This window comes from Xiphophorus hellerii, chromosome 3, assembly GCF_003331165.1.
Source record: "Xiphophorus hellerii strain 12219 chromosome 3, Xiphophorus_hellerii-4.1, whole genome shotgun sequence".
Lineage (NCBI taxonomy): Eukaryota > Metazoa > Chordata > Actinopteri > Cyprinodontiformes > Poeciliidae > Xiphophorus > Xiphophorus hellerii.
The window spans coordinates 24,437,242-24,448,776 of record NC_045674.1 but is presented as its reverse complement, the minus strand read 5'-3'; the positions used below and the strand labels follow the sequence as shown (position 1 = coordinate 24,448,776).

The following is an 11,535-nucleotide window of genomic DNA, read 5'->3' as shown; positions in this document are numbered from 1 at the left end:
ATTCACTGCATCCTCGTTCCCTGGTTTGACAAAGTACTGTGTGATCGAGCTAGCACTACTCTCACCTCGGACAGCTGTTTTGTGTTTCTCGGTGTCCAGGTGGCTTTTCAGATCCCTTGCACCTCCATTGGATACCGAGACATATGTGCCTGCTTTGCACACTGTGCACAAGGCCTCCCATTTGTCTCGACCCGGTCTGAAAGCGGGGAAACTCTTTTGTAAATCGTCGGTAAACATACATTTGCGCTTTGGCATGTTGTTGGCGTACTGACAGCCACGCTATCTATCTTCTGATTAAGAACAGGGCTGCCCGCACTGACGCGGCTCAGGGATTATGTCACACGCAGCGCCGTGCGCAGTGCCCTAGTGCCTGTAAATTTAATGGTCCAATGAAGGTAATTTAAAAAACAGGACATTTCCTCACTTTCTAAAAAAAACCCGGGACGCCCGGGACAGGACGTGAAATACGGACATGTCCCGGGAAATACGCTTGGTCACCCTAAGTTACATTTTATTTTTAGCAACTTGTTGCATCCTTGTGCATCCCTGTTGCCGATCATCACAGCGGCGGAATCCAAGCGCAGCTTGAGTTTGTGCAGCTCGGTGCAGTCTGAGCTGGAGAGCGATGAGTCCCTGGAGCCTGAACACACACTGCCTGTCCTGACACACCACAGCCAGCTGCTGGGCGAAGATCACCTGCTCAAGGTAACCCACTGCTCCTGTCAGAGAGGCAGGCCCCAAGTGAGACATCCAAGGGCGTTATCTCATCAGAAACTGATGATTTCCCCACAGCTTGCTTCTCACATGCCTCCAAAGACCCAGGGGTATCCATGGCAACTGGTGTACAGTACCTCCATCCATGGGACAAGCCTGCAGACGCTCTATAGCAGTGGTGCCCACAGTTGGACCTCAAAGGCCTGCATCCTGCATGTTTTAGTTCTCTCCCTGGTGGTAGTAACAACCTTCTCAGCATGTCAATGTTCTTCTTAGGCCTGCTAATGAGCCATCATTTGATCCAGGTGTGTTAAACCAGGGAGAGAACCAAAACATGCAGGATGCCGGCCCTCGAGGACCGACTTTGGACACCCCTGCTCTATAGGAACACAGCTAACCTGGACAGCCCAGCGCTGCTGGTCGTCAAAGACATGTTCACAAAGGTTTGCATCTGGATCTGACAGGTTCCCAACAAGCCAAAACACCAATTAACAAACTGATGTTGTTGTTGTTGTTGTTGTTATTTTCAGGTGTTTGGGGCTTTTTGCTCAGATCCGTTCAGTCAGTAAATATTTCTACGGCACAGGCCAGACCTTCTTGTTCAGCTTCGGTCCTGATTTCCAGGTAGGAGGTTGGGGGAGCTTTTATTTTCAGAGACGTCTCTGAATGTAGCATTAGTAATAATTAAAGTTCACACTTTCAATTGCCATTCTTAACATGAACCTGTTAGAGAAACATAAATATGTGAGACCACTACCACTAATTGGATGGACACCTGGGTACTTTTATCGATGTCAGCCAAAGATATAGGTTGAAGAAGGACATAACAAAAACGATTTAAAGCTAAAACTGTTAATATCTTTTATTTGTGTTTTCTTTAGCAATACAAGTGGAGTGGAGAGAACTCCTACTCTGTGAGTGGCAGCAGGGAACCTCTGCAGATTGGTGGAGGAGGGTAGACTCTGTTCCTGTTCTTAAAATGCGCTGCAATATATTTCAAAGATTCTTCTTCTAAATGTATATGTTTTCTCTCTTTTAGGGGCGGATTTGCCCTCCGGCTGGACGCAGATTTGTGCCGCGGTGCGAGCTTTTCCTTCCCCACCTTAACGCTCCTCTGTCCACGCACGAGGACTTCACTGTTCTGGACATCGAAGTTTGGACCGTGCAGGGACTGAATGGCAGCGTCAAGCAAACGAGGTTTCTTCTCTGAGGCTGCGACGCCTCAAAACCCAACCAGAGTGGAGCATCAGCTCTCTCCACTGCACCTGCATGAGAGCATCCCACATGCTGCACAAAGCCTAAGAGACTGGTTCTGCGGACCGGTTCTGCGAGTTCGTATTCCGGTCGGTTGAAATGCGACTCCTAGAGACTAGAGGAAACATGAAAAGCTCATTGCGAAACTGGCGGAGGAGCCGTTTTAAAGCTTTGTCCTGTTGTGGCCAGCTTTGATTGTGTCACGCAACACGAGGTGTCTTGTGAAAGTCTTTTAACGTTTTCTATTTATTTTCACTTAACGGGAATGACTTCATTACTCGTAGGTTTAAAATGCACTTGCAGGGGGAGAACAGTTGCAGAACAGTATTTGCTTGTGGCCTTAAGTGAAGTGATTAATTTTATGGTGCAGACACAGTAATAGGAGAGGAGGTAAATCTGTGCATCTGCGCTAAATCAGTGAAAAAAAACCCAAAAAGCACAATAAAACTGTTATGACTAGAGACTGAGGCATAAAACTGAAGAGTTAACGGCCACTGCTCTTCTCCTAAATGCCCTTTGTTCGTTTAAGGATTTCTTTTAGGGAAATACGTATCTTGCACATTTTTGCAATGTTTTAATTTTTAAATACATGTGTGTACATCTATTTTTTTCTTTCTTTTTTAAAAATGCACTTAAGCAAGCAAGCTCTTTCGAGTGTCTTTCTGGTTGTTTTTACTTGAATGTGTACATGTCAGGTGAGGTGGTGCTGACACTGTCACTGTTAAAGTCTAAATAAATGAAAACATAATTTTATTTACTGTTAAGGCTAAGTGTATCTTTGTATTTTTTATTATCATACCTCAACAAAAACAAAACATTAAAAAAAAAATAAAATAAAATTACCACGTAGAAGGTGTGATGTGCATCACTCTAGCTTTGAACTGCCAAAGTGTAATGGACAGACAAAGCTAAAATGGAACCAAAAGACAGAGTGTCATTTAGATTTGCGTGTTTGAACTGGAGATTTTATAAAGCAGGACATCGGCGGGACAGAAACCTGTAGCATGGTTTGTGTTTGTGTCCTGATGAGCTCAGATGTTTGGGCAAGAGAACTCTGCATCTGGCATCAACTTTGGGATCTGAATATGAAAAAAATGTTGTATTTTTCAGCCAATTATTATGCAAAAGCATGTTTCTCAAAGCTAATTTGCTTGTACATATCCCCCCCTGCTGGTCAAAGACAGTTTAGCAGCACCATTTCTTAGTAAAACTCTCTTTTCTAAAATAAATCATTTCACTCAGAAATGTTTGCAACATTTCAGCCGAAGAAATAATAATAATAATAATAGCAACACCCCAGTCAAGGAAATCATATCATATTTCAGAATGCACCACATGTTTTTTTCTCTCTCCACAGTTTAAACTTATAGTTTCTATTTTTCTGTGTATAATGAGTATGTAACATGACCAACCAATAGTATCTGGCAAATATCTTTCAATAATAATAATAATAAAGACATTAGGTCTCAGACAGCTGTCTGTTCTATTTCAAAACATAATATTGTTTTAGTTGTGCTCTAGTTCAGAGGAATTACCTTATTGAGATAGGTCACAGGGTTTCTGATAGTTTCCATGAATAACATTGAAGAATCTCTAAGAAAACTTATGATTTTAGACTTAAATCATTTATACAAGATAAATGAAGGAGACTCTGTTAAGCTTTAAAAAAGCTATTGTTTGTGGGTTTTAGTTTGCTTCTAAAACCAATGGATGAGCAAATGTAACACAATGCAATAAATGAATTGAAGCACACTATCCCTCCTACAGTAGTTATTGGTTTAATTGAAGACTTTTACTTTTACAGCCCTAAATTGAGATAATTAAGAGATGCTTTTATTTGTTTTAAGACGGTGCAGAGAAACCCTGCACCGCATCAAAATGTTACCGCTGAGACAATTAACATCCCAAAATGCACCTACGAACAAGTTTTCCACTCTGACCTGCTGCTTGTGTGAGCGTATCCACAATATACAGCTGTCTGCTCATTAATCACGCCAGAACTCGAACGTCTCCATGAATCAGGCGAGGTTTAGGTTAAGTCATCAATGACGTTACCCTCAGAAAACGACAGACAAGACTTGACAGACGCATCATTAATCGCTTTCAAGTGGTGGCCGTCTCTCTATTTTTTTTTTCTCTTTCCCTTCTTGTCTGTTCTGGCAGGAACACGCCGGGGGTTTTTCATCCATCCTTTGTCTGTTCCCAGTTGCCAGTTCATCACAGGGCAACTCTGGACAAAACAATGGATGCACACATAGACTTACACAATTTAGAGTAACCAGCTGACCTAACAGTCCTGTTTTTGGAAGCTGGATGAGAAGCTAGACATGCACTGAGGAACAGGCAACTTCATGAAGAAAGAAACCAGGCCAGTATTTGAACCCAGATGCTTCCGGCTGCAAGACAACACTGTGAGCAACTCGTCCACCATGGAGCAACTTCAGGGTTTTATTTCTCCAGTCAAACACTAAATATACAACAACGCAACAATGTGGGAAAGCAGAGGCAGCCTTCAGTCCTTGAGTCTACTTATGGGAAAACGAAATGATTATAAGAAGTATTGAGTCACTCTACAGCAGAACAAGGGCGATTCATAACCCTGGCAGATTTGGATGTGAAGTATATACAGTATATATATATATATATATATATATATATATATATATATATATATATATATATATATATATATATATATATATATATATATTTTTTTTTTACCTGGTGAAGAAATTTGTTAGACAGACTTCACAAAGTCATGCCACCTATGGAGGGTTAGTTATAATAGATTTATGAAGTAGTAAATGGTATGTTAAAATCAAAATCGTAGCAACAAAGTGCAACTAAATATTTTTCCAGCATTGTTATCCGTTATCTTCACTGCAAACATATTTCTGATTTATGAGAAATTATTCAGCCCAATTTTTTAAATATCATTTTTAGTGCTACTGACAAAACTGTACTTAGGGATGCTTCAGTTAGCATTTACAGTTTTTTGTCAAAGGTTTTTGTTTCCTGATTAAATGATCAGAACCAGATATGGCCCTCTCCACTTCATTCAAAACATTTTCAAAATAACTAATGCCATTTGCCTCTTTGGAGACTATGATCTAATATCAAAAGGAACAGCTGTTGATATTATTGTCCCAGTTTAAATATGTGTATAACTGCATATTAAACATATTTAGTTACATTTTTGCTTCTTTTATACACAAGGATATAAAATAGAAAGGCAAGCACGGACTTTAAACAACAACAACAACAACAACAATATTTTCAGGCCAAACAGAAACGTATAAAATCATTTTCCCCGTTCAGTTTTCACAGTCGCGCATGCGCAGCGGAAAACCTGTCAAAGTTCTGTTCCTGTTCACATCTGAGGAGAGGATAAAAAAAATATACATAATTCAGTTATTTGTCATTTTTGTTAAACTTTTAAGGTGACGGTTAAGTTAAGACGCTATTGCGCTAGAATAAATATATTTACGTGTACATAAAGAACAGAGGCTGAATCCAGAGTCGAGCATCTGGGATCGACTTCTCTGGTCTTAGTACTGACAATTCATGTTGCCCAGCAATGGCCGAGGGTCAGACTTCTTCTCAGCCTGTCTCAACAGGCACAGACCGAGCCAGCGGTGTACCAGCGGAGGGTTATAACAACAAGTGTGTTTTCTGCAGGATTGCAAACAATGAAATGGACACGGAGCTTCTCCACAGAGTGAGAATCTTTTTCTTCCTGTTTTGTGTGTGGATGTCAGTCAGCTAGCTTTAGCTTGTTTTTGTTAACAGACTCTCATAGCAACGGATTTAGCTCTTGTCAGACATGGACAGGGAAGACGTGGCTGGTATTTAAGCTTCCTTTCAGATATTTTAGTCGACTATATCTTGCAGAACAGTGAGCCTATAGTGCAGTAATTGTTGTGTTAATGGTCCATCATGTGGGTAAGGTGTGTCTCGCATCCCGTCTGGTCAAAACAGGGTTCCTGTTTCAAGTCAAAACGTTCACGCAGTAAAAGGCTGTGGTGAAATTTCTCCCTTTTCTAGACTCAAATGTTCAGAATTCTCAGGATCTTTTAGTCCGAGTACACAAAGACAGAGTCACTGTTCATTTTAAGCAGGAGATGAACAATGGATGGGTGAATAATGGATAAACAGGAATATAGATCGATGGATAATGGACTAATGGATTGAATAATGGATAGAGTGATGATTATCTGACTGCAGATGGATGGTGGACAGAGAGATGGATAGATACGGGATGGATGTACTATTGAAAAGCTGAATTCTAGGTTAATGAATTGATGAACAGGTGGAGGGACAATAGAAGAGAATATCATTTATTGATCTCCAAGGGGGAAATTGCTTAATAAAGCGATGATAACTTAGCAGACTGATAAAGGATGAATACACATTGAACATTTAACAGTCATTTTTACATGTAGCCTACATGTAGACTACATTTCTACATGTAGAAAATGTAATTCTAGGAAATTACATTTTCCACGCTGCGTTTTCTGTTTCTATCCTTATCCAGACGTGGAAGATACTTCCATCGAAATCCGTACATTTCTGAATATTTCCAGCCTTCAAAGGAACCAGCCTCATGTGGACACAGAGCAACATGTGGCTTATTATAAACCACAGACTGGTAACTTCAGGTTTTTGTGAAATAAATGTGTTGCAGGATGAAGATATTTGCTGTTTCAGGGACATTAAACCCTCAGCTCCACATCATTACCTGGTTGTCCCAACCAAACATGTTGGAAACTGTAAATCACTCAACATACAACATGTGCCTTTAGGTAAGGTCACTCATTTGTGTATTATTATTTTTTTTCCTGCACATACGGTCAACAAGCTAAATTCTCCTCCTGTTGTTTCTAGTGAAGCAAATGGTTGACGTCGGGAAGGATGTTTTGCAAAAACACAACGTGACCGATCTCACTGATGTCAGGTTAGCAACATTCAGTATCGCACGCCAGTAAATTTAGAGGATCGTCTTTTGACGAGTGACGTATGTTGATGTGCAGCAGATGTAACAGTAAATACTTCACATGTTTCCTGTGCAGGTTCGGCTTCCATTGGCCACCGTTCTGTTCCGTCTCACATTTACACCTTCATGTTCTGGCACCAGTCAGTCAAATGGGCTTCATGTCGCGCCTCATCTACAGACTCAACTCCTACTGGTTTGTCACGGTAAGTTTTAGAAAAACTTTGAATTTAGGTTTGTTAAAAATGAGTGCTTTACCCGGGGCTTCTGTCATCAGAGATGTGGAATATGTATTTCTTGCTGTTTTTATTTTAAATGGAAACAACAAGATTGATCCCAACTATTTTCTCTCTCTTTGGTCAGTTTTGAAATCACAACTTTCTTCTGTCAAATCCTCAATATCTTATTTAATTACTGATGCTACCCTACAGATTTAGAGTAGGTAGCCTAACGTTTTTAGCATTTCAATTATAGGAAGACAATCTGGTCGTTAGTTTATTTGCATATATTGCATCACAGAGTTGTTTGCATTTAGAGTGTGTGAGTGTAGTGGGTGGGGTGCTGCATTTGTTGGTATCTGTAGTGTAGCTGTCACTATACTTTATTCATGTTGGGTAAGAACAAAAAAGAAGAAAAACGCCTAAACAGCTAACATCTTCTTTCATTGTCGAATGTTTTGCAGGCAGATCAGCTGATTGAGCTCCTCAACTCTAAAGTAGAGACACATTGAACTCCGTATCCATTTTATTCTTCAGTGAATTTTGATAAAGTGGCGTCAATCGTCCTTCCTGTAGCTGCCATGTTGGAGGATACAGGATCTATCGTTCTTTCTTGTTTGACAAAGGTTAAGGATAGTGTTTTATTTTAAACGTGTGTGATGCCCTGTAGGGCAAGTATTTCTCGGTTTCTTCACAATGTGCCACAAAGATGCCCCAGGAAGGGTGGGGTATCAAAGCTCTCTGTTAGCTCGTCATCTTAGAGAAAACCAATGGCTATGGACCAATTAGCATTTTTCTGATTTGATCAAAACTGAAAGATGATTTGATTTTAAAATGCAACTGTAGAACAAAACTAATCAACATCAACAGAATCTGTCATTTCATAGGGCCTGCATTGTGAAGCTGAGGTTATGCATGTGAACAAAAATATATCAAATTGAACATTTATCCACTGAGTATATGAGCTGTGCCGCCTGTTTTACATGTGTAATCCTCAAAACGTTACTTTGTTTGTTCAGGTACTGTACAACATGATCATAAGAAGCACTGCGACGCAGTTAATGCACTAAAGATACTTAAAATGATTGTAATGTGTAAAAAGAAAACTAAAACATTGCTTATAGGTGGTATGTGCGAAAGATGTACATTAATACTGACTACCAGTTTGTGAAAGTCTGCTTTACCTCAAACAAAACCATATTTACAGAATACACATAATTCAAAATTAAAAAGCAACAACACTAATTTTATGGCAGACTTGTGTTTTTTTTTTTTTTGAAAGTGTGTGATTCCATTCAGCTGATCAGTTTAGAAGCTTTTAAATTCAGAAGCCATCCATCTTTAATCAGTTTTATCAAATGTCAGGGCATTGTCATCCTTTATTGCTGCGTATGAACTGAATGTAAATTTGTGGGCACTAGAGCATGTTTTGTACAACCAATATGCACTTTGAATCATTAATTTAGAATAAACAATGTTGCTTCTAAGGGGTTGTTTGTGGTCTTCATTAGTCCTCATTCTTTCTCGTAACTCAACCCGTTCAGCCAGTCGGAGCTTTGAGGATCTGAAATCATATAAGTTATTATCCCATGGCCTCTATTGTCAAACGTTTCCCTGATGTGTACATACTGGTTAACCACGTCTTGAAAATGTTTATTGAATTGCATGGTTATAACTAAAAAGTGCATCCAGTTGTGGCCAAAAGTTTTGAGAGGGATAGCTTATTTTTTGTTTGTTTTTTCACAAACGTTATTGTGTCAGTCTTTGCATTGGTTTTACGTTGCTGTGCGGCGTGATCACTCAACTCAATACGAAATTAATTATGATTAACTCAATTCATAAAAGTCTGTTTTACTCTGTGCTGTAGCCCTGATACAAAATGACATTCCAACACCAATTTAGATGTTTGTGTTATGCGGACAGGACGGAAAATATGTGCTCTCATATCGCTTTGCATCACAAAGGCAAGGATGGCGCTGCTAATAAGATTCCACCCAAATTGTTAAAAGTCTAAGAGATCAAGTTGCCACCCAGAGCACAACTCGTTTTAGGAACGGCAGTGGACAGCATTTTGGCTGCTGCTGTGATGTAAAGTAGATGTCCAATTCTGCAGGAATTGGACAGTAATTCCTGCAGGAAATGCGAGGATTAAGCTACAGAAGATTGGGGGTAAGGTTAACTTTGGCACACGAAGTCCTCCTACTTTTATCCTTATGCGAATCTATTGGTGCTTTATAAACTTGATGTATCTCTTTATAAAAGCCTTTAAAAGTTCAGAATTTTATATCAATATGTTACAGAGCTATAGTAGCTGGCAGAAAAGATCTAGACAACAATGAATCAGTATTGATTTGCATTTCAAATATGATCAAAACATTTGACCATATTTGTACAGTTTCTTAAATAAAGTCAAATTCGCTAGTGTCACATTTTTAAAGTAGTGCTTTTATTTCACTGTACATCTTACTGTGGTTAAGGTACAAAAAATGACAGTGCAACTACAAAGCACCTCTGTAATAAACACATATTGCGAGGCTCTGGTCCAAGTCGGATCAGGTTCATCCTATAGCACCAGGCTGTCTGTCAGCGGCAGGCTTTGTGTTCACCTTTGGTTCAGGCCCATCTACCTCTCTGACTTTAGATACTCGCTCATGCACTTTCAGTGCATCATAAAGCCGTGGACTTCAATGCGGCCGGGTTTGTATGGTTCTTTTCATACACTTATGGGCTTACAGCAGCAAGCAACATCTTGAAGAGTGGATTATTTAACATCAAAGTTGTTTTAATCGCCAGATGTAGTACAGTAAAATACAGCAGTGGGGACAGGGAGCGCATCCTCAGTTCTTTTAGAGAGGAAATCTCATGCTAAGTGTCGAGCTTTGTGGCAGACGGGTGATGAGTTGGGCTTTTTCTGGAGGCCAGTGCACCCTTACACTGAATTGGCCATGAATTCACATCTACATTGTAACAATATAGAGTCAATTGTAAGATTAGATGAGAACAGATGAAGTTGGGCTCAAACTGAGTATTTTTCAGGACTGTGCAGTAAATCTACAACCGGATGGATGGAAGAGAAACAAAACACATCAAGATGTTTCAATGGCCTAGTCAAAGTCCAGACCCAACTAGACCAAACTGCTGTTGAGACTTGTAATCGTTTATGAAAAAAAATAAAATAAAATGTATTGGAAGGTTGGGCAAAATTTTTTCCTGAACAAACTATGAATTTATTCAAGAAAGAAAGGCGTGAAATTATTGCTGCACAATTTTCTTTTCCTCATAAATGCACGAACTATCAACCTTCACTACAGCGGATGACCTTTAATAAAAGTGTTTTAATCATGTTTGGGGAAGTCTTAATTTTTGGAAGCATCTGACCTTCACCGTGGTTGTGAACAGAAATACTGTCTTGTTCTCTTGAAATTATGTCGGAAATGTTGATGATAATTCTACCTGCTTGTGTCTTCACTTTGTGCTGATCTAAAACTACTTTTTAATACAAATCAGGAGGATTTGTAGAGGATTGTATTTTATTTTATTTTTTTGAAGTCACTCTGTCTCAACATGAATCAAGGCATCAACACAAATCCCAATAAGTGCTTATTCCAACAAAGTGATAATTACATGATTGTCCTTTCCTTGCCACAGCATCTCCCCCTCGAAGTCCACCAGTCCCTGTTTTCTGGCCCGTAAAAGAATTCCCACCAGCGTATTGGAAATGGCCACGTAATGCTCAAAAAGCTTCCCGAATTCAACCGTGATCCCTTTCCTGTGGCTGTCACGTCCGTCCCCGTCGTGCTCCCCGATGTCCCTTATCACCTCGCACAGCTTCTGGACCTCCCTGCTGATGTGTGTGTGAGCCTCCTTCCCACGTTTCTCAGTCAGGGACCCCTGCTGGGGTCTCCCGTAATCATCCTGTCCCCTCTGAAGGGCCACCACAGTCTGCCTGGTGTCATGACTGAAGGGGTTGAGCTTCTGGCTCTCCTGGTGCTCACTGGACCACTTCTGCCAGTTTTCCTTGAGGCCTTTGACAGAAACGTTGGGCATCGCTCTGTCATCGTCACTCCGAGCGGGAGCGTTGAGGTCGACCTCGGGTTTAAAGTTGCTCCTCTGGCTGTTGGTCCCCATTATTCACCCCCTTCATTTCTGAATACAAGAAGAAAAGGACTTTGCAGTGCTAGCCACATATTGCAACTATTACAAAGTGGCTTAGAGGCAACATTTTGGAGTTTCCATCGCAAAGCTCTGATCTCAAAGAAAATTTGTGGACAGTATTGAAAAGTGTGTGTGTGCCCATAGCTGGTGTAACCTGACTCAGCTGTTGTGTCAAGATGAATGGGTCCAGCAAACTATTGTGAG

General features: G+C 40.3%; 1 protein-coding gene and 1 long non-coding RNA gene across 2 annotated transcripts; both read left to right on the top strand.

Moving 5' to 3' along the window:
• Positions 1-1,006: 1,006 nt before the first annotated feature.
• LOC116716219 (uncharacterized) lies at positions 1,007-2,732 on the top strand. Its single transcript, XR_004338414.1, has 4 exons — positions 1,007-1,157; positions 1,245-1,338; positions 1,596-1,669; positions 1,754-2,732. It is a non-coding gene; the product is annotated as an uncharacterized LOC116716219 (long non-coding RNA).
• A 2,601-nt stretch (positions 2,733-5,333) lies between these two features.
• On the top strand, positions 5,334-8,663 carry hint3 (histidine triad nucleotide binding protein 3). Its single transcript, XM_032559597.1, has 5 exons — positions 5,334-5,686; positions 6,653-6,770; positions 6,853-6,922; positions 7,038-7,164; positions 7,641-8,663. Exons 1-5 carry the CDS (start codon positions 5,546-5,548, stop codon positions 7,686-7,688), a joined length of 504 nt encoding a protein of 167 aa, XP_032415488.1. The 5' UTR covers positions 5,334-5,545; the 3' UTR covers positions 7,689-8,663.
• The last annotated feature ends 2,872 nt before the right edge of the window (positions 8,664-11,535 follow it).